The 24,110-nt window shown below is 45.8% G+C and overlaps 1 protein-coding gene across 15 annotated transcripts in view; it reads right to left on the bottom strand.

The window, feature by feature from the left end:
* rad17 (RAD17 checkpoint clamp loader component) overlaps positions 1-24,110 on the bottom strand; it is a 183,008-nt gene that overhangs the window by 126,870 nt on the left and 32,028 nt on the right. For all 15 annotated transcript variants that reach the window (XR_011086589.1, XR_011086588.1, XM_068650069.1 and 12 more), the window contains one exon: positions 16,540-16,679. Coding sequence is in view for 13 of the 15 variants with exons in the window: in XM_068650069.1 (XP_068506170.1) it covers positions 16,540-16,679 (140 nt within the window). In the remaining 2 variants the exon portion in view is untranslated. The remainder of the gene's footprint in view (positions 1-16,539; positions 16,680-24,110) is intronic.

The raw sequence follows: 24,110 nt of genomic DNA, 5'->3' as shown, positions 1-24,110 counted from the left end.
TCCAAATCACTAAATCCTTCAAACTCTTCGTCCTCCGTGTCACTCACAAACAAAGCCGCTCATGATGCTGGTAGCACGTGCCGGTAGTACGTGGCCGTTCGTCATCTTCGTCATCCCGTGATCGAAACTTTGTCCTTTATGTAAACAACCACCACGCCGCGCCGCTGACGTCACTTGAAATTCAAATTACAGTAATCCCTTGCTACATCGCAGTTCCAAATGATTTTTTTTTTTGAATTTTGAAAATTTGTGAAAAAATTCACATACAAGTTGCTCCTCAGTATAAGTCGCCCCCCTCCCAAACTATGAAAAAAAACGTGACTTATAGTCCGAAAAATCCGATATATAAATACCGAAAGAAAAAAACTGAAATGTCACTTATAAAATACAAGACCTAAAGAAAAAAGGTAAATAACCAATTGAGAGTAGAAAATTGAATTCTTTACTACAATACTAATACTACAACAAAACTCAAACTACAAGGAACCGCTCGTCACTTACTTAAATCTACAAAACAAGCAGATAGCGAACAAACAAATGATAGTTGAAAGTTTCAATACATTCTTTGTCACAGTAGAAAAAATCTTGCAAGGACATTCCCAAAACAAGAGCTGCACTGGAGACACTTTGAGAAAAACAGATGTGACCCACGCAACACACTTGTGCTCGAACCGGTTACAGAAGAATAAATATACTCTAGTCCAGGGGTGCTCAATACGTCGATCGCGATCGACCAGTCGATCGCCAAGCTACTACTGGTCGATCGCATGACGTTTAAAATAAATAAATAAATAAAACAAAAGAAAAATGATGTTTGCTAGAATCCAGCCCATCGCTTGATTGACATACAGGTAGGCCTGTCGGGAGGCAATCACAGTGAACCGCACATGCGCAATAGACAGTGACTACAACCCCTCACCGCAGCATGTTTAACGGCTGCGCACACACAAACCGCCAACGTTTATAAGCTTATCAACGCACTTTTAAACAAAAGAAAGTTTAAGACCATCAAAAATGAGTGGGGTTGCTGGACCAAGTAAGAAGCCAAAAACGTATCACTTTTATACGGAATAGGAGTTGGACCTTTTTCTCACAATGTCATTTTCTAAGTGCGTTACAAAAATACACACACTATTATATTTATTTATTTATTTATTTATTTTATTGTAGTGGGTAGATCTTTGTGACTTGGTCATTTTAAAAGTAGCTCGTAAGCTGAAAAAGCTTGAGCACCCCTGCTCTAGTCTAACAAGATTTACAAGCAAAAATAATTATAACATAAGATCTTTGTAAAATCTGTCTACTGATATTTCCTAACCCAATCTTGACGTTTCAACATGTTTTGTTCAGTAGTGGTCAGGTGTCAGCCTTCCATACCTTGGCCATGTCTCTGAGCACTTAACACCTACTTCTGAAGTTCCGGAATATGGTAGCACTGGAAGATAATGGGTTTCTGGTAGCTGCATCCCTCTAAAATACTTTTTACAATGTTTTACTTTTTAGAGTTGCATCTCTTTTTTTCCCCCATTTTCCCTGTGGAAAACAAGCTGCCTAATAATTATGCAACACTGTGATACAGGATGTTGTTCTGCTGAGGTCCCACCATCCCTCATTACAGAGTTTACTACTCCCTGACGAATCTTCGACTGATAGATTGCAGGCTTGGAACTCTGATTTAGGGGTGGTTGTAACAGAGGAAGAATGGGACAGAACATGCATCAAAGCTCAGACACAAATTGTTAACACAAGAATGAGGTTACTGCACTATAAATGATTGATGAGAATGTATATCACATCTATTAAATTGAACAGTGTCTCCAATTATCTCAGAAATTTACATTAAATGTTGAGATAGACGTGGTTCCCTTTTTCAATGAGTCTGTGAATGTTCTAAATTGCAAAGGTACTGGAGAGAGGTAAGATGGTTTATGGCATCTATTGTTAGAATTAGTGTACACCTTGACAAGTGAAACTTTTTGTGTTGGGCATCTACCTTTCTGGTTTGCACAAGTAAGTTTGTTTTGATTGACTTTGGACTGCTATGATCCAGGAGGGTGATTGCATTATTTTGGAAAAAATTGATGTACCGCAAAGTCCATTGCCTAAAGGAACTAACAAATCATAGGTAAAACTAACTTACATTCTCAGAGAAATGGCAGAGGAGTTTGAAGAAGTAGACACCTTTACTTAACTATGTTAGTCAAGAGAGCGCAAAGCCACTTAATTATTCAGTTGTGATATAATGTGGAATTGCCTGTTTTGTTTTTTGTCTTGTTTACCTGGTACGTTAGTTTTGTCTTTTTGATTGTTGTTGTTGTTGACATATATATATTATATATATATATATATATATATATATATATATATATATATATATATATATATATATATATATATATATATAGGTATATATGTGAAAAAGTCACTCCCTGACGAAGGTGGAAGTTGCCGCTGAAACTGTCGGAAAAAAGTTTTAAGGTAAGAGCTACACAATTTGTCTGAACAAAAGAAAACAAAAAGGCTATGTAAAGAAGTAACGCAATTTGTGGACTATAAGCCGCACTAACTAAAATTAGGGGAAAATCTTATTTTGTTCACATACGTCTAAGCCACACTGTACGCTGCAGGCGTTTTAATGTTTATCATTTGTAAGAGAATATACCGTATTTTTAAGTCGCTATTTTATTTCATACTTTGGCCGGGGGTGCGACTTGTACTCAGGAGTGACTTAGTATGTATGAAGTTTTTAACACATAACATCATAACATCAACATACCGTACAATTATTCTGCCTATTTGTTGCCCGCACATTTACTCCCGAAAGCCGTGTCAGAAAGCTCAGTGCACACTCACAAGTGCACTCCGCGCTCTATTTCTATCAGTGCCGAATTTCGAGTGTGGGCTGTGACGTCAGCATTCTCGTAATTTGCGCACTGAGCTTTCAGAAATAGTTTTACGCTGAAGCCACCCACAAACCTTCCCCTGGAATCCTTCCATTAAAATGAGTGGACCAAGGAAAAGAAAGGTGGACACTCAGTGCCGAGTGTTTAAAAAACAAAAAAAAAGTGGTCAATTTGGCTTGACCTACGTGTGTGAGCAAGATGTTCAGCCACATGAACATCAACAAAGACTCGTGACAGATCTAAGTTAATGGACCAACACCTCGGCTCTATCCTAAGAAATACCACAACAAATTTTACTCCAGACTATGAAGCACTAGCAAAAAAAGGAGACCAACAACACTGTTCCCACTGAAAATGAAGGAAAGTTTCTCAAGTTTGATGTAAAAAATAAAAATGCGTTTTGAAAATAATTTGTACAAATAGCAGGGATTGAAACTAGCGATCATTCTCATTTTCAAACAATGCCGGATGCTCAAGGACACCTGACCACTACTGAAACACTACCTGTTTGCGGCTAATCTTAATTTCAAAAGTTATTAAGGCCGACTTTAAGGAAGTGTTTCCCGTTTCATCACCTCTGTCACCAGGTGTTTGAGAGTTAAAGCTCTGCTCTGATTTTCAGATACCCGTCACCTTGAAAATCTTGAAAATGATCAGGGGTGCCCAAACCTTTGCATAAGACTGTATGTATGTTTATAAAAAGGGTGACACTACTTCGCAGATTTTTACATATCGCGGGTGGTCTTGGAACCAATTATCCGCGATAAACGAGGATCACTATATATATATATATATATATATAGTGTGTGTGTGTGTGTGTGTGTGTGTGTGTGTGTGTATGCGTGTGTACCATATTTTTCGGACTGGGGCGACTTATACTCAGGAGCGACTTATATGTGAAATTATTCACAAATTTTTACTTAATCATTAACACATTACTTACTAGTATAGTTGATCACCACATGTTATTTTCACTTTAAAACGCATGAGGGCGCACTAGGGCTGTGGAATAATTGGAGCCTCACTGACAATGAGTTCCATTCACTGACTTACGAAGTCAGGAGATTTAATGATTTGGAGTGACACAGATGGTTTGATAAACTTGGTATTTAAATAATTATGTTTTAGTTATTTGACATATAGTTTATTTAGAGTAGCAACGTGTATGTTAGACTTCAGTAGTTTCTGATTGTCTCGCGAAGCCGTGAAGGCAGCGGGGGGGGGTTACGATCCAGGGTGCTTGCTTGGAGCACACACACATATGTTGAGCTCTTGTTTTGTGAAATAAAGAGCCGGTTACCAAACCCACGTTGTTAGAAAAATTGTATATATATATATGTTATCATGCGTTCTCTAATGAGTACTTATTCATAATGTTACTGCTCAGTCTGCTTGCTGCTTTGCCTTGCTTATTCTTATCTTGTGCAACAGAACAGAAGGATTACGGCTGGGTCAGGGACGAGATGACGGTTGTGTCAAACAAGATACTGCTGACATCTCAGCAGAAAAATGACGTCCACCAGAACAGACCGTGAAAACAACACGTCAAACGATGCGCCATGAACCTTCTGATCTTCCTTAAAGAACATCACTTTCTCTTTTTATCTCTCGGAATATTGCTTAAACTGTTTTGCTGATATAGCCATATCTGCACGCAACACTTTGTGCATTACTTTTTGTTTCTTTTCTTACGAGACGAAGCCCACAATCTTTTTTTTCCCCCTCACCCTCAGGGGCTAATCGTCTCACACTGTGGGTAGGGCATTCCAAATAAAAAGAGCGAGGAGTATAAAAAGATTTTTAGTGTAGTCAGATTGTAGAAAGCAATATGTATCTCACTCCATCCATCCATCCATCCATCCATCCATCCATCCATCCATCCATCCATCCATCCATCCATCCATCTTCTTCCGCTTATCCGGGGTCGGGTCGCGGGGGCAGCAGCTTTAGGAGGGACTCCCAGACTTCCCTCTCCCCAGCCACTTCATCCAGCTCATCCCGGGGGATCCCAAGGCGTTCCCAGGCCAGATGAGAGACATAGTCTCTCCAGCGCGTCCTGGGTCGTCCCCGGGGTATCCTACCGGTGGGATATGCCCGGAACACCTCCCCAGGGAGGCGTCCAGGAGGCATCCTGATAAGATGCCCGAGCCACCTCATCTGGCTCCTCTCAACGTGGAGGAGTAGCGACTCTACTCCGAGTCTCTCCCGGATGACCGAGCTCCTCACCCTATCTCTAAGGGAGAGCCCGGACATCCTGCGGAGAAAACTCATTTCGGCCGCTTGTATCCGGGATCTCGTTCTTTCGGTCACGACCCATAGCTCGTGACCATAGGTGAGGGTAGGAGCGTAAATCAACCGGTAAATTGAGAGCTTTGCCTTTTGGCTCAGCTCTCTCTTCACCACAACGGACCGGTACAGGGTCCGCATTACTGCCGACGCTGCACCGATCCGCCTGTCGATCTCGCGCTCCATCCTCCCCTCACTCGTGAACAAGACTCCAAGATACTTGAACTCCTCCACTTGGGGCAGGATCTCATCCCCGATCCGGAGAGGGCATTCCACCCTTTTCCGATCGAGGACCATGGACTCGGATTTGGAGGTGCTGACCCTCATCCCGACCGCTTCACACTCGGCTGCGAACCGTTCCAGCGAGAGCTGGAGATCACGGCCTGAAGAAGCCAACAGCACCACGTCATCTGCAAAAAGCAGAGACGCGATGCTGAGGTCCCCAAACCGGACCCCCTCAACGCCTCGGCTGCGCCTAGAAATTCTGTCCATAAAAATTATGAACAGAATCGGTGACAAAGGGCAGCCTTGGCGGAGTCCAACCCTCACTGGGAACGAATCCGACTTACTGCCGGAAATGCGGACCAGACTCTGGCATCGGTGATACAGGGACCGAACCGCCCTTATCAGTTGGCTCGGCACCCCGTACTCCCGAAGCACCCTCCACAGAAGCTCCCGAGGGACACGGTCGAACGCCTTCTCCAAGTCCACAAAACACATGTGGACTGGTTGGGCGAACTCCCATGCACCCTCGAGGATCCTGCCGAGGGTGTAGAGCTGGTCCACTGTTCCACGGCCAGGACGAAAGCCACACTGCTCCTCCTGAATCCGAGGTTCGACGTCCCGACGGACCCTCCTCTCCAGCACCCCTGAATAGACCTTACCAGGGAGGCTGAGGAGTGTGATTCCCCTGTAATTGGAACACACCCTCCGGTCCCCCTTCTTAAAGAGGGGAACCACCACCCCAGTCTGCCAATCCAGAGGCACTGTCCCCGATGTCCACGCAACGTTGTAGAGGCATGTCAGCCATGACAGCCCCACAACATCCAGAGCCTTTAAGAACTCCGGGCGGATCTCATCCACCCCCGGGGCCTTGCCACCTCAGTGACTTCGACCCCAGAGATTGGAGAATCCGCCTCAGAGTCTCCAGGCCCTGCTTCCTCAATGGAAGGCATGTAGGTGGAATTGAGGAGGTCTTCGAAGTATTCTCCCCACCGACTCACGACGTCCCGAGTCGAGGTCAGCAGCACGCCATCTCCACTGTAAACAGTGTTGACGTTGCACTGCTTCCCCCTCCTGAGACGCCGGATGGTGGACCAGAATTTCCTCGAAGCCGTCCGAAAGTCATTCTCCATGGCCTCACCGAACTCCTCCCACGCCCGGGTTTTTGCCTCAGCAACCGCCGAAGCCGCGTTCCGCTTGGCCATCCGGTACCTGTCAGCTGCCTCCGGAGTCCCGCAGGCCAAAACGGCCCGATAGGACTCCTTCTTCAGCTTGACGGCATCCCTTACCGCCGGTGTCCACCAGCGGGTTCGGGGATTGCCGCCACGACAGGCACCAACGACCTTACGGCCACAGCTCCGGTCGGCCGCCTCAACAATGGAGGCGCGGAACATGGTCCACTCAGACTCAATGTCCCCCGCCTCCCCCGGGACGTGGGAAAAGCTCTGCCGGAGGTGGGAGTTGAAGCTCTTCCTGACAGGAGATTCTGCCAGACGTTCCCAGCAGACCCTCACAGAGCGTTTGGGTCTGCCAGGTCGGACCGGCATCTTCCCCCACCATCGGAGCCAACCCACCACCAGGTGGTGATCAGTTGACAGCTCCGCCCCTCTCTTCACCCGAGTGTCCAAAACATGCGGCCGCAAATCCGATGACACAAACTACAAAGTCTCTTGTACGCCTTCTGGAACGGATTGTGGTCAAAACCCAAGGTTTGGCTGTATTTTTGCTATTCTTGTTAAAATCACACATGTGAACTGGAAATGACAATAATAACACATTGAGCTAAATTGAGCAAATTGGCTATTTCAGAAATGTGTGTCAAACTGGTAGCCCTTTGCCTTAATCAGTACCCAGGAAGTACTAGCTCTCGATTTAAGAAAGGTTGGTGACCCCTGGTTTAACCTGTTGTTTCTGGTTCATGTCTGTTCTTGGTGTTGGATTTTGTCAAATAAATTTCCGCCAAAATGCGACTTAAACTTCGGTGCGTCTTATGGTTTTTTTGCTCTTTATTGTATTTATTTATATTTCTTTAGCGGCATGATTAGGGGTTGATACAATCCTCAAAGTAACGAAAATACAATAAAAACGAAAGACAGTCAGAATCCGGATCGCGCGGTCGGGTTTTCTCGATTCCTCTCGGCTCATCTCGTGAGGTTCGACCTCCGAATTTTTGTTCGACAACCGAAGCAAATAAATCTCGAATTTTTTGTTCGCATTCCGATTTGTTTCAGAACCGGGACGTTCGAAAACCGAGGTTTGACTATATATATATATATATATATATATATATATATATATATATGTGTGTGTGTATATATATATATATGCATATATATACAAATACACCGTATTTTCACCACCAAAAGGCGCACCGTACTAAAAGGGGCAGTCTCAGTTATGTGTGCCATTACTGTATTTAACACATACATAGGGGGCACCGCATCATAGGGCACATGCATGCCATGATTTACAGTAAACAAACAAAAGAAATCACGGGAGCAAGAAAGTGCGTTCGGTTGTACATTTTTCTACTGTTTAATCGTGTACTCACATTATTGTTGATCGATATTCATACGCAAATCCGTATAAGTACTCATCTTCTATATCCAAACTAAACAGTTGGGCAAATTCACCATTTGACATGCCAATTTCCCTCGTCATTGTGTCGTCGTCATCACGTTGCTCTTCGGCAATGATCCCGGCTTTCCAGGAAGGTTGAATTGTGCCTCGTAAGCATGTCTCTTTTTTTATGCAATTTTAGAGGGTCCTAATGCTGTTTCCTTTGCACAAACGATTTTATTCATTTATCAATGGCCGCAGAGGCACGTATTACGTGAAGTACAGTCTACCGCCCCGAAGTACACAAAACGTTATGTCCTCTGATTGGGTCATTGGGTGCCTGTATATTACTTCTCTGTGTGGCGGATGCCACACAAAACAACGGCGGTGAAGGTACGTACTCCTCTAAGTAACACGTCTAGTCCTCTGATTGTTTCTTATTTGTCCCAATCTACGTGGTGGAAGCCACGCAAAACAATAGCGGTGAAGGGACGTACTCCTCTACGTGTTACGTCTAGTCCTCTGATTGTTTTTTGGTCCCGATCTATGTCAACGCCTGTTTACTGGACTTCCTCTGTCAGAGGCCTCAGGTGGTACGTCTTGGCGACAAAATCTCTGCCAGCATCACGCTGAGCACGGGGGCCCCCCAAGGCTGTGTGCTCAGTCCGCTGCTCTTCACCCGGCTGACGCATGACTGCACTGCGTCCTAGAGCGACAACCGCATAGTGAAGTTTGCTGACGACACGACTCTGGTGGGTCTCCTCACCAAGGGCGACGAGACTCAGTACAGGTTGGAGGTTGACCTTCTGACCGCGTGGTGCAGGGACAACCTCCTGCTGAACGGCAACAAGACCAAGGAAATTGTTGTTCACTTCCGGAAGGGTCACACCCAACACCTGCCGCTGACCATCGACGGTGCTGTGGTGGAAAGGGTGAGCAGCACCAAATTCCTGGGGGTGCACATCAGTGAGGACCTCTCCTGGTCCGCCAACACCGCGTCACTGGCGAAGAAAGCTCAGCGGCGCCTGTACTTCCTGCGGAAACTCAGGCGAGCAAGTGCTCATACGGCCGTCATGACTACCGTGGCACCATTGAGAGCGTCCTCTCCAGTTGTATCGCTGTCTGGGGTGGTAGCTGCACTGAATACAACATGAAGGCCCTGCAGCGCATAGTGAACACGGCTGGTAAGATTATTAGTGCTTCACTCCCCTCCCTAAAGGGCATTTACGCCTCCCATCTCGCCCGCAAGGCGACCACAATTGTGAGTGATGTGAGTCACCCCGCTCACTCTTTGTTTGATCTTCTGCCCTCTGGGAAGAGGTACAGGAGCCTGCGCTCCCGCACCGCTAGACTCACCAACAGTTTCATTCTCCAGGCTGTTAGGATCATGAACTCTCTTCCCCCTTCTGTGTAGCATCTTGTACTTATTTATTGTGTTATTTGTTTATTTATTATTTGTTCATCACTCTTATTTATTCATTGATTGTGCCTTCTTGTTTTATTTTTCTTGTGTTGTTTACTTGTATGTACATTGTGAACTATGTCTTGTCACCGTGGGATAGTGGGTGTCAGGATCGGTTGTGGAGCATGGAGCAGGACGACCAAGTGCAGCTTGGACCAGGGTTTATTGAAGCAACTCAAAATACAGACTCGGTAAACTGACATGACTTAAACAATAACTTGACTGACTGACCGGGACGTGAAACAAGAAGACAGCAGGACATGACGGCATCAAGACAGTACGCCAACGCCGAACGACAGCAACCAATGATCCGACAGGGAGTGAGGGGCAGACAGGACTTTTATACACGACAGGTAACGAGAGGCAGGTGGGAACAATCACACTGATCATGGGCACACAGGAGGGGAGGGGCGAGCACACAGACAGAAACCAAGACAACAGACACATAGTGGAGCAGTTGGGGACGAGACGTGACAGAGGGAACGTAATTTCGATCTCTGTGTGTCTTGGCATGTGAAGAAATTGACAATAAAGCAGACTTTGACTTTGACTTACGGAAACCACACAAAACAACTTTACTGATTTTTGAGTTTGGTCCACACAAAAGGCGCACTTTCTTAAAAGGTGCACTTTCGTTTGTTGATAAAATTAAAGGCGTTTGTGCGTCTTTTAATCGTGAAAATACACTATATACACACGCACACATATATCCATACCGTGTTTTCCGGACTATAAGTTGCAGTTTTTTTCCTTGTTCGGCCGGGGGTGCAACTTATAATCAGGAGTGACTTATATATGAAATTATTAACACATTATTACTTGATTGTTATCTGTTGCTTCAATTCTGGCCATTTTTCGATTCAAACTCCCAACGGCAGATTTCTGTCTACTCAGTGCAAAAAAGTGATTTTCTTGCGCTTATCGGTATTGTTTGTGCAAACAAATGAGAGCAAACTGGCGGTGACAGAAGTCACACACAAGTTGTTCTGAAGAAGCAGCCACGAACGGCAACTACGGCGCGGCAACGAGCAGAGCGAAACGATCCTGGAGAGGAATTAACAAAACCAAGGCATTCAAGAGTGAAAGAAAACAAACGGAAATTTAACTGAACCAAGCCGATCGTGAACCGGCAAGTTTGTTAGCTGCCAGCTAACAGCTGATCTACCGGGAAACAGTGGCTTGAGCTGTCAGAGGTCGCTGAGTCCAAAGAAAACAATATAGGACCAAAAAAAAAAACCTGACCATGTCTACGGAGGAGGTCGAGGACATAAAGAAGTCACTTGACTTCCTTTCGGAAGACGTTTCTGCTGTGAGGATGCAGCAAAAAAATTGGTACGTGTATGTACCACAATTGTGCGGACACTCCCTGCCTTCTGCTGGTGTGTGGGCAACTTTCGTGCCATAATTTCTCAATTTAGAAGGTTTATTTTGAATTTGTCAATTTTTTTTTTTTTGGGGGGGGGGGGGAATCCACGATGTACTGAAGCTGTGATAATCAAACCACGATGTAGCAAGGGATTACTGTATTCACTTCACAAATGTGGTATAAAACTAATCTTGAGTTGATTTGTGGAGATTTGCTCATGACATGCATTCATGCAGCCTTATGAAATTAGTAAATAAAGCTAGAATTCCTTGTTTGCCCAGTTGCCATGTTCGAAAGTGGGTTTGTGGCTAGAATTCCTATAGAGAAGTAATAAATTTAGAAGTCCCGATGATCATCGTCACACACACATCTGGGTGTGGTGAAATTTGTCCTCTGCATTTAACCCATCCCCATGTGATTTTGATCCATCCCCTGGGTGAGAGGGGAGCAGTGAGCAGCAGCAGTCCCGCGCTCGGGAATCATTTGGTGATCTAACCCCCCAATTCCAATGCTTAATGCTGAGTGCCAAGCAGGGAGGCAATGGGTCCCATTTTTATAGTCTTTGGTATGACCCGGCCGGGGTTTGAACCCACAACCTTCATGTCTCAGGGCGGACACTCTACTACTAGGCCACTGAGCTGGTTCTAATAAACTCAGATGCACAATACACTATTTTCTTTATATAAATACTGTATTGATATACAGTGGAGCCTCGGTTTTCGAAAGTCCCGGTTTTCGAAAAAATTGATATTCGAACAAAACATTTGAGATTTTTTGCTTCGGATGTCGGACGAAAATCGGTTGTCGAACCTCGCGAGATGAGCCGAGAGTACCCGCATGCCAACTGACTCCGTTTGTTATTACGTTCTCGTTATTCTGAGGATTGCATCAACTCTAATCATGCCTCCAAAGGAAGCAAGTGGGAGCAGTAAAGCAATCCTAAAAGACAAAGACGCTCCTAAAGCAATGCGACAGTGAGCGCCCGGCACGCTGCGGTTGCGCGATCGGACCAAATTAAGTTCCCTGAGCACTGAGGTCCACTTAAAATTTGGAAAGTACATTAGGACTTTAAAAATATTTTCTAAATTTCAGCGACCGCTCTGTCACAATAATGGGACCAGCACGGTACAGTTGCGCGGTCGGCGGCGCGCAACGGTTGCGCGTTCGGTGGTGCGCTGCAGTTGCGCGATCGGACAAAATTAAGCTCCCTGCGCACTGATGTCCACTTAAATTTTGAAAAGTACATCAGGACTTTAAAAATATTTTCTAAATTTCAGCGACGGCTCTGTCACAATAATGCAACCAGCGCGGTGCAGTTGCGCGGTCGGCGACGCGCTACATTTGCGCGTCCGGCGGTGCACTGCAGTTGCGCGATTGGACAAAAATGTGCAAATCAAAAAATGCTTAAAAAAGGCGTTTTTTGGGGCGGTGCTTGGTATGGATTACTTTTTTTCCCCCATTATTTGTAATAGGAAAATATGATTCGGAATTCGAACAATTCACTTCTCTAACAGCCTTCTGGAACGGATTGTTTTCGAAAACCGAGGCTCCACTGAATTTTTATATTTTTGAAGCAAATACATAAGTACTTTTTACCTAGCATTACGTTTTGGGCTGAAATGGGGATCCATTAAGCCCAAACCACACGCCTCGACATCATCTGTTGGCAGTTTTTCAAATTGGTTGCAGCTTGATGACATCGCTTCTGTGGTAAATATTAAATGGTATTCACTCTTCCCTCTGAACTACTGTTTGAACTACTCCCCTCCGGACGGCGTTATAGAGCTCTTTACGCTAAAACCAGCAGACACAGAGACAGCTTCTTTCCCCAGGCAGTTGCTCTGATGAACTCACACCAGTTTAAGATCAGGGGATGTTTGAGAATATTTGTCATTTTTCACATGTCCTGAGTGTTGTTAGTCACCTAAATGTTGAACAGAGGCTGTAATTTAGCCGAAGTCAAATTCCTTGTTTGGCAAGCTCCAACATGGCGAATAAAAACTAAATACTCGCTCCTGACATCCTCCAACAGAAGCTCATCCAGCTTGCGGTGCCTGCCTCCACCTGTCAGTGGATCACCAGCTTCCTCACCAACAGGAGACAGCATGTGAGGCTGGGGAGCATCACATCTGACACCCGGACCACCAATACTGGCGCCCCTCAGGGGTGCGTTCTCTCCCCACTGCTCTTCTCTCTCTCTACACCAACTATTTCTCCTCAGGTGACTCTCCTGTGAAGCTCCTGAAGTATGCAGACAATACCACTCTTATCGGACTGATCCAGGACGGTGATGTGACTGCGTACAGACAGGAGGTGGAGCGGCTGGTCCACTGGTGCAGCCAAAACCACCTGGAACTGAACCTGCTCAAGACCGTGGAGATGACAGTGTACTTCAGGCGAGATCCTTCACCACTTTCACCCCTCACTATCCGCAGTAATACTATTCTCTCCACAGACACCTTCAAGTTGCTGGGAACCACAATTTCTCGGGACCTGAAATGGACCGGCCACATAGACTCCGTCCGGAAGAAGGCCCAGCAGAGGCTGTACTTCCTGAGACAGCTCAAGAAGTTCAACCTGCCGCAGGAGCTGCTGAAGACCTTCTACACTGCCATCATCCAGTCTGTCCTCTGCACCTCCATCACTGATTGGTTTGGATCAGCCTCCAAACAAGACAAGCACAGACTGCAACGGACAATCAGGACTGCAGAAAATATAATTGGAATCAACCTCCCATCTACCCAAGACTTGTACCTGTCCAGGACCAGGAAACATGCTAGTAACATCTCTACAGACCATTCTCACCCAAGTTGCAGTCTGTTTGAACTACTCCCCTCCGGACGGCATTATAGAGCTCTGTACGCCATAACCAGCAGACACAGAGACAGCTTCTTCCCCCAGGCTGTTGCTCTGATGAACTCACACCACTCTTAGAGTTTCAGAGTCATTGCTGTGCAATAACATTGTTGAACAGAGGCTGTGATGTACCGAAGTCAAATTCCTTGTTTGGCACGCTCAAACATGGCAAATAAAAACTCTTGAATCTTGAATGTCTACTTTGCACTGAATTCCTTTACAATGGCCAGGGATCAAACGCCCACCTCGAGACGACCACTGAGCCACGCTGGCCCTGTGCGACACACATTAAGACAACTACAACTCCCAATTGACTGTTGAACGAGTGGTAGTGCATTAATACTGAAATAAATATTTTTTTTCTTCCTGCCGCAGTCGTGTGTAGCATCCTACGAGCAGTTCTCTCTCTTTTCAAAAACTTCGTCATTTTCTGTGTTATGGCAACTATCGCCTAGTCAAGGGATTTTTTTATGCGACCTAAAAGCCTGGTCCCAGGAAGGTGTGGTCCCACACTTGCCTGTGGAGGTGAAAGAGCTGGCGCTAAGCTAGAGGATAAGCTAGGCGGCTTGTTGAGAAGTGGCATTTTAAGTCTCTTGTACCCTCCGTGATCCTGGCGAATGTCAACTCGCTACAAAATAAGACTAATGAGCTGGCTGCGCTGGTGACGACTGTGAAGTCCTTCAGAGAGTGCATCTTGCTGTGCTTCTGTGAGACGTGGCTAAGGGCGAGCATGTCGAGTACTAGTGTTGAGCTACCAGGCTTCAGCACAATCAGAGCCAACATAGACATCAAAACCTGTGGGAAGAGTAAAGGTGGTGGTCTCGCTCTGGATGTGAATGTTAGGTGGTGCAAGCTTTTGCTGCTCTTGTTTATGTTTCTCCACATGTGGACACGGGAGAAGTGTGTGATTTCATCCACTCCGTGGTTACTGACCTGCATACGCAGCACTCTGAGGCGCTGCTCTGAATCTCCAGGGATTAAGAGTGGGATCAAGGGCCTCCTGAATCGAAAGAAGCGGGCACTCATGGACGGTGAGCTGGAGCAGCAGCTCAAGCGAGTGCAGAGGGAGCTCAGGGCCCAGTTCAAGGTGGCAAACTCATTCTATAGGAAGAAGTTGGAACAGAAGCTGCAGCAGAACAGCATGAAGGAGGTGTGGGACGGAATGAGGTTGATCACCGGCTGTGGTCCAAGGCAAGGTGTTCCCGTTAGTGGCGCTGTGGAGAGGGCGAACCATTTGAATGACTAACAGATTCGACAACACCCGCTTGTCTTCGCCCTCACTCCCGCCAGCACCTTCTAACCCTGCTACATTACTAGCTGCAGGTCAGTGCGAGATGCCCTTCCGCCCTAGTTGACGGCAGCTCAAATTAGTGGACAGCTGAGGGGACTCCGCCCAGAAAGGTTGCGGGTCGAGACGGGGTCTTTTCTCGTCTGCTGAAGACTTGCGCTCTGGAGCTGGGTGACCCTCTGCAGCATATCTTTAACATCAGTCTAGGGAAAGGTGTGGTGGCTCAGCTGCGGAAGACGTTGTGCATAGTCCCTGTTCCAAAGAAACCATGACCTGCGGAGCTAAATGACTTTTCACTTGATGAAGACTCTGGAGCGATTGCTGTTTCACCATTTCAGGCTTCAGGCATGGTCTCAACCCTCTAAAATTTGCTTATCGGGAAGATGCTGTTGCCTATATGCTGCATGCTGCTGTTTATCGATTACTTTAATGGATTTCTCCATCACCTTTAACACCATTCAGCCTGTGCTCCTGAGTGACAAAATGTTGGCGATGGGTGTGCGCTCACACCTGAGGGCAAGGATCATGATCTGACGGGCAGACCTCAGCATTTGCGCATGGGAGGCTGTAGATCAGGCACGGTGAGGAGCAGCATTGGAGGGCCGCAGAAAACAGTGCTCTCTCCCTTCCTATTCACCCTGTACACCTTTGACTTCCAGTGCATCTCTGAGTTATGCCATGAGCAGAGGTTTGCGGACGACACTGCTTTTGTTGGCTGTATTAGAGATGGGCGAGAGGAGGAGTACAGGGGCTTGGTCCGGCGCTTCGCCAGTTGGTGTGGCTCCAACCACCTGCACCTAAACACCATGGTGGACTTCAGAAGGCCAAGGCCTTGTTCTGAGCCAGTGACTTTCAATGAAAACTGTGTGCAAACCTGTAAATAACTTGGAGTATAACTTTATTGGTCTGCGCATGTGCACGCTTTGTCCAAGAAAAAGCACTGAGAGAGGCGGTTGGCGTCCTTCAATGTCTGTGATGTGATACTGTAGAAGTTTTATCATTCTGTTGTGGCGAGTGCCTTCTTCTTTACGGTGGTGTGCTGTATGCTGGGGGCAGCTTCAAGAAGACAATCCTGTCCATCCGCTGTACAGTCACTGGGCAGAGGAGCTGCTTCAGTGACCGGCTGTGGGGTTCTTGAGGAAGAAAGGCTGAGGGGTTCATTTCTTCCCCGTATCGTGAGACTTTTTAACTCGTCGCAGGGGTTAGGGGCGCGTTCACGGTCATGACACTGTTTATTGTTTATTTATTTGATCTATTTAATTATCATTATTATTATTAACCTATTTATTTGATCTAATCACATCTATTCTCCTGTTGTCATTTTTGTCGTGTCCGATGTTTATAGTCTATCTGTTTATGTCTTTAACTGCTGGCTCCTGAATTTCCCCTCGCAATCAATGAAGTACCTACCTACCTACTTACCCAAAGGCTTGTGTATTAAATGAATTGCCAAAGATGAAAAGGATATTTTAAAGTTAAAGTTTTCATTTTTATTGCACCTGGATTTTGTTAAGGAAAATGTTTATTAGTTTTTATCATTGGTGGAAATGAGTCATCTTGATAAGAAAAGTAATGAAGGATTTATTCCAGCACGTACCTCAACCAAGATCAGGGACCTGCCTGTAGAACTTGTATCACCCACCATCTTTAGGCAGTTGTACTTGTTGGACCTCAGGAGAAACTCTTGGAATTGGGCAGACTGGGAAGTACTGGATAGGACTGTTGTCCTGTCTAACACTTAACAGAGATACAGCAAAATCAGCCTTAATTTAAAAAAAACACGTAGATACACTGACACGACACTGTCAAAAGAAACCATATTTATCCATAATTTTTTTTTTCCTATTTTGAATAGTCAAAGTACCAGGTATAGATATTGGGATGATGCGAGCCTTATTTATGAATGAATGAATGAATGAATATTTATTTCGAACATGATTTAAAGAATAAAAACAATAAAAACCAACAACAAAAACAAACAATATTCATCACTCTTCGAAAAGGAGTAGGAAGAAGCCTAAGCTTATCATGTCCTACCCCTATCCATCACTTAGTTCCAAGTGAGAACATTCAACTACAAAAGAACAAGAGAGAACAACAACAGTTTATAATCCAAACGTTTGACATTAGTCACCATCATTTTCCTCTTTTTGGCAATTAGCAATTATCATTCCTTTATATATTTTTTTTAAATAGAACTACATTTCTGCTTTCCTTCATTTTATCTCCTAGCCCATTCCACACAGTTACTCCATAGGATGATATGCACCTGCTCCTGAGATTGGTGCGAGCATACCCCTTATCAAAATTACATTTTCCTCTCAAATTATGTCCCTTATCTTTTTCAATGAATAATTTTTGAATGTTCCCTGGGAGTTTTTGAGTCTTTGCTCGATACATTATCTGTGCCAGTCTAAATTTGAATAAATCCATTAGCTTTAAATCGTTTGATTTGAAAAACAAATTACCATAATTTTCGGACTATAAGTCACGTTTTTTTTCATAGTTTGGGGGGGCGACTTATACTGAGGAGCGATTTATATGTGAATTTTTTCACAAATTTTCAAAATTCAAAAAATAAATAAATAAATGAACTGCAATTAACGAACCGCGATGTAGCAAGGGATTACTGTAATTTGCATTTCAAGTGACATCAGTGGTGCGGCGGGGCGGTTGTTTACATAAAGGACAAAAATTCGATCACGGAATGATGAAGGGGCATCGTTAACATAAAGGATGATCGATGGATTTAATGAATTGGAGTGACACAGATGGTTTTATAAACGTGTTATTTATGTAATAGTTACTTGAATAATTCTGAATGTTACGTCAGACCCGGTCTCAGCTCTTCGTTTGTGTTTATATCACGTTAGCATACCTATCGTTTAGCCCAGGGGTGTCCAAACTTTTTGCAAGGAGGGCCAGATTTGTTAAAGTGAAGGTGCCCGGGGGCCAATTCTTTTTTCAGACATTTTTTAACATTAACCCCTCCATGAGTCGTCACCTTACAGTGGTGGATGGGTCTGCGTGTCCCAATGATCCTAGGAGCCATGTTGTCTGGGGCTTTATGCCCCTGGTAGGGTCACCCATCGCAAAAGGGTCCTAGGTGAGGGGCCAGACAAAGCACGGCTCAAAAAGCCCCTTATGAAGAAAAACATATATGGACATAGATTTCCCTGGCCTGGACGCGGATCACCGGGGCCCACCTCTGGAGCCAGGCCTGGAGGTGGGGCTCGAAGGCAAGCATCTGGTGGCCGAGCCTTTCCCCATGGGGCCCGGCCGGGCATAGCCCGAAAAGGAAATGTGGGTCCCCCTTTCCATGGGCTCACCACCTGTGGAAGGGGCCAAAGGGGTCGGGTGCATTGTGAGCTGGGCGGCGGCCAAAGGCAGGGACCTTGGCGGTCCAATCCCCGGCTGCAGAAGCTGGCTCTTGGGACATGAAATGTCACCTCTCTGGCTGGAAGGGAGCCCAAACTGGTGTGTGAGGCAGAAAAGTGCCGACTCGGTATAGTCGGACTTGCCTCCACACACAGTTTGGGTTCCGGTACTAGCCCTCTCGAGAGGGGCTGGACTCTCTTCTACTTTGGAGTTGCCCACGGTGAGAGGCGTCGAGCAGGTGTGGGTATACGTATTGCCCCCCAGCTGGGCGCCTGTACATTGGGGTTCACCCCGGTGAACGAGAGGGGAGCCTCCCTCCGCCTTCGGGTGGGGGGATGGGTCCTGACTGTTTTTTGTGTCTATGCACCAAACAGCAGCTAAGAGTACCGACCCTTCTTGGGGTCCCTGGAGGAAGTGCTGGAGAGCGCTCCTTCTGGGGACTCCATTGTTCTACTGGGTGACTTCAATGCTCACGTGGGCAATGACAGTGAGACCTGGAAAGGCGTGTATGGGAGGAATGAGCCCCCTAATCTGAACCCGAGCGGTGTTCTATTATTGGACTTCTGTGCTCGACACGGATTTTCTATAATGAACACCATGTTCAAACATAAGGGTGTCCATGTGTGCACTTGGCACCAAGACACCCTAGGCCGCAGTTCAATTATCAACGGGGTAGTCGTGTCATCGGATTTGCGGCCGCATGTTTTGGACACTCGGGCGAAGAGAGGGGCGGAGCTGTCAACTGACCACCACCTGGTGGTGGGTTGGCTCCGATGGTGGGGGAAGATGCAGGTCTGACCTGGCAGACCCAAACGCTCTGTGAGGGTCTGCTGGGAACGTCTGGCAGAATCCCCTGTCAGGAAGAGCTTCAACTCCCCACCTCCGGCAGAGCTTTTCCCACGTCCCGGGGAAGGCGGGGGACATTGAGTCTGAGTGGACCATGTTCCGCGCCTCCATTGTTGAGGCGGCCGACCGGAGCTGTGGCCATAAGGTCGTTGGTGCCTGTCGTGGCGGCAAGCCACAAACCCGCTGGTGGACATCGGCAGTAAGGGATGCCGCCAAGCTGAAGGAGTCCTATCGGGCCGTTTTGGCCTGCGGGACTCCGGAGGCAGCTGACAGGTACCGGATGGCCAAGAAGAATGCGGCTTCGGCGGTTGCTGAGGCAAAAACCCGGGCGTGGGAAGAGTTTGGTGAGGCCATGGAGAAAGACTTCTGGACGGCTTCGAGGAAACTCTGGTCCACCATCCGGCGTCTCAGGAGGGGGAAACAGTGGAACGTCAACACTTTACAGTAGGGATGGTGTGTTGCTGACCTCAACTCGGGACGTAGTGAGTCGGTGGGGAGAATACTTCGAAGACCTCCTCAATTCCACTTACTCGCCTTCCATTGAGGAAGCAGGGCCTGGAGACTCTGAGGCGGAGTCTCCAATCTCTGGGGTCGAAGTCACTGAAGTAGTTAAAAGACTCCTCGGTGGCAAGGCCCCGGGGGTGGATGAGATCCGCCCGGAGTTCTTAAAGGCTCTGGATGTTGTGGGGCTGTCATGGCTGACACTCCTCTACAACATTTCGTGGACATAGGGGACAGTGCCTCTGGATTGGCAGACTGGAGTGGTGGTTCCTCTCTTTAAGAAGGGGGACCGGAGGGTGTGTTCCAATTACAGGGGAAACACACTCCTCAGCCTCCCCGGTAAGGTCTATTCAGGGGTGCTGGACAGGAGGGTCCGTCGGGAGGTCGAACCTCGGATTCAGGAGGAGCAGTGTGGCTTTCGTCCTGGCTGTGGAACAGTGGACCGACCAGCTCTACACCCTCGGCAGGGTCCTCGAGGGTGCATGGGAGTTCGCCCAACCAGTCCACATGTGTTTTGTGGACTTGGAGAAGGCGTTCGCCTGTGTCCCTCGGGAGGTTCTGTGGAGGGTGCTTTGGGAGTACGGGTTGTCGAGCCAACTGATAAGGGCCCTGTATTACCAATGCCAGAGTCTGGTCCGCATTTCCGGCAGTAAGTTGGATTCGTTCCCCAAGGCTGCCCTTTGTCACCGATTCTATTCATAATTTTTATGGACAGAAATTCTAGGCGCAGCCGAGGCGTTGAGGGGGTCCGGTTTGGGGACGTCAGCATCGCGTCTTTGCTATTTGCAGATGACGTGGTGCTGTTGGCTTCTTCAGGCCGTGATCTCCAGCTCTCACTGGAACGGTTCGCAGCAGTGTGAAGCGGTCGGGATGAGGGTCAGCACCTCCAAATCCGAGTCCATGGTCCTCGGTCGGAAAAGGGTGGAACGCCCTCTCCGGATCGGGGATGAGATCCTGCCCCAAGTGGAGGACTTCAAGTATCTTGGAGTCTTGTTCACGAGTGAGGGGAGGATGGAGATCGACAGGCGGATCGGTGCAGCGTCGGCTGTAATGTGGACCCTGTACCGGTCCGTCGTGGTGAAGAGAGAGCTGAGCCAAAAGGCGACCGGTCGATTTACACTCCTACCCTCACCTATGGTCACGAGCTATGGGTCGTGACCGAAAGAACAAGATCCCGGATACTGGTACAGCCCTCTGCTGGTGCTGCCACCTTTTGGTAATAGGAGGAATTACAGTTTCAAGTCTTATGATTTTTTTTATTCCGTTTGACAGGTCAAGCGGGCCATGAATAATACATTATCAGATCGAAGCTGTGGGCCGTATTAAATATGATTTGGCCCGCGGGCCGGACTTTGGACATTCCTGGTTTAGCCTGTTGTTGCTCGTTCATGTCTGTTCTTGGTGTTGAATTTTGTCGAATAAATTTCCCCCAAAATGCGACTTGTACTCCGAGTGACTTATATATGTTTTTTTTTTCACGTTATTGTGCATTTTATGGCTAATGCGACCTATATTCCGAGTGACTTCTAGTCAGAAAATTACGGTATTTGTATCATTTTGAAATCCAACCTTGTGTACAATTCTCATTGTTTTTTTCTGTAGTATAATTAATGGTTTTAAAGTGCTTATGTATGCATTTCCCCATATCTCCACACAGTGAGTCAAATATGGTAAGACAAGACAATACAGAGTGTACAACATGCCTCGCTCCAGAATATGTTTTGCACTGCACAATACTCCTTGCTACTTTGGTTCTAATGTATCTTATATGAGGTTTAAAACAGAATTTATTGTCTAATATTACTCCTAAAAATGTGATCTCATAAACTTATTCAATATTGACACTATCTATTGTTACTTGAATCTGTGTATCTATTTTACGGTTTCCAAATACCATCAGTTTTATTTTGTCTACATTCAATGATAATTTATTAATGTCAAACCATATTTTTAGTTTGGACAATTCAGTTGTAATAGTCTCCCAATACTTTCTTTAAGGTATTTGCAGAACAGATGTTGGTGTTGTCCGCAAAAATACTACATTTAAAGATAGTTGACATCTTACAAATATCATTTATGTACAAAATAAATAATATGGGGCCCAGCACTGACCCCTGAGGGACTCCACAGGTAATGTCTAGGCATGATGATATACAATTAACCATCTTAACAAACTGTTGTCTATTAGTCATGTATTTTTTAACCAGCTCAATGCTATACCTCTCATCCCATATCTTTCCAATTTATACAATGTTATGGTCAATTGTATCAAAATCTTTTTTCAAATCAATAAATACTCCTACTGCATATTCCTTATTGTCAATACAGTTAGTTATTTCTTCCGTCAAATCCATTAGTGCGATAGTTGTTGATCTATTTGTTCTAAATCCATATTGACTGTCAGTTAGCAAGTTGTATATCTTAGTGAAGCTAACTAGTCTCACAATGAAAAGCTTCTCCAAGATTTTAGAGAATTGACATACGAGAGAAACAGGTCGATAATTTGTAAAGAGATGTTTATCTCCTGTTTTATGCAGTGGGATAACCTTCACCGTTTTCATTTTGCTTAGGAAGGTACCTGTTTTAAAGGACAAATTACAGATGTACTATGTCAGAGGATTTACCACTCCATCAACAACTTCGTTAATTAAGGTCATATCAACATCATTCCCGTCTGTAGATGTTTTATTTTTGCACGATTTTACAATAGCTAATACTTCTTTCTCATCAACCGCTCTCAGGAACATTGAACTTGGATTAATTTCAATACCATCTCCGACTGCTCTCGCCTGCTCTATCGACGGGTCACTGATACCCTCAGCCAATTTCGGTCCTACATTCACCAAAAAAAAATGCATTCAAATCATTGACCGCATCTTCCATATTGTTTATGGTCTTGTCATTATCCATGAAGTGTTCAGGATACTTTGTGTTAGCAGCTCCTTTCCGGATAATACTGTTTAAAACCTCCCATATCCCTTTACTATTGTTTCTATTTTCATCTATTAACTTGCTGTATTATTCCTTCTTGCACCTCCTCATAATTTGCGGCATCTTGTTTTTATATCTTTTGTACTTAATTTCTGTCTCTATGGTTCTATGCTTTATAAATACTCAATACATAGAATTTTTCTTTTTACTGGCATTTTGTAGACCTTTTGTGATCCATGGGGACTCTGTATACTTATGCTTCCTATTGCATTGCTTTAGTGGGCAGTTTTTAATCATACAATGACATAAATCTTTCTAGGAATATATCATTATACACACTCATTATACACACAATTCCAGTCTTCCGTCAATAGATCTGCTCTGAAAGCACTCAGGGATTCTGTGGTCAAGTGCTCATTCAGGTAAACGACGGATCCTCACAGCATTTTCTTTTGTTTTAACAGTGCCGTTTTATGTCTTCGGTTTGCAAATCTCAGTATTACAGCAGGTTTGTCGCTCGTCCTTCTTCGCGGGAGTGGGTGACAGGCCTCTATGCTATGCCCGTCCAGTTCTATGCCCTTGGACAGGAAAAAGGCTGTCACCTGTTGCTCCGCACTGGTTGAGTCGGCCTGGTTGGTCTCATCGAAACCCGCCACCGCCCAGGTAAATGACCTGTGAGGCAGTTTACTTGATGTTTTCAGAGGATGTGATTCATCAGAAGCTGCAGCAGAACAGCAGGAAGGAGGTGTGGGAGGGAATTAGGTTGATTACTGTCTGTGATCTCTGTGCCATCTTTGCTGCTAACCTTAAATCCCAGCCTACTTTCATTGTGTGAAGCAATGACTGGAACAGCAACCACTTTTATAGCGTTTATAGCGTACCCTTCTTCTCTGTGAAAGGGTGCCTCCTCCATTTCTATAGCATCCCCCTCATCTCTGTGTGAGTGTGCAGCCTCCACTTCTACTGCGTCCCCTTCTTCTATGTCTGATGTGACGTCATCGGAGCTCGAAGATGTTCCTGCATCTTCTTCAGTATCACTGCTTGTTGAGACGTAATCAAACATGTCAGCAGAGACGTCATCGTCACTGTCTGTATCAACCAGGTTCTGAAGATGTTCGAGAGCCTGTTTGGTAGTGTCGCGCTGTGGGCGCGTGCTTTGTTGTCGTAGTCGTGATGAACACGGGTCGCCTAGCGTTTCAGCCTGCATACTTTCTTTTGAAGGCTGACGCGACTTTGATTTTGTTCCCTTCATCTCTATATAATAATACAATTACACTCGTCATTCCGCTACGACAGGGGTCACCAACACATTGCCCGTGAGGACCGCATGAGTCACCCGCAGGACTGTTCTAAAATTACCTCAAATAGCGGCACTTGTCAGTGAGCTGCATCTATTTATTTTACAGTCAAACCTCGGTTTTTGAACGTCCTGGTTCTCGAACAAATCGGAATTCTAACAAAAAATTCGAGATTTTTTGCTTCGGTTGTCGAACAAAATTCGGAGGTCAAACC

The sequence above is a fragment of the Syngnathus scovelli genome, chromosome 3, assembly GCF_024217435.2.
Source record: "Syngnathus scovelli strain Florida chromosome 3, RoL_Ssco_1.2, whole genome shotgun sequence".
Lineage (NCBI taxonomy): Eukaryota > Metazoa > Chordata > Actinopteri > Syngnathiformes > Syngnathidae > Syngnathus > Syngnathus scovelli.
Note: the sequence above shows the minus strand (reverse complement) of the source record. Positions and strands in the feature narration are given on the sequence as shown.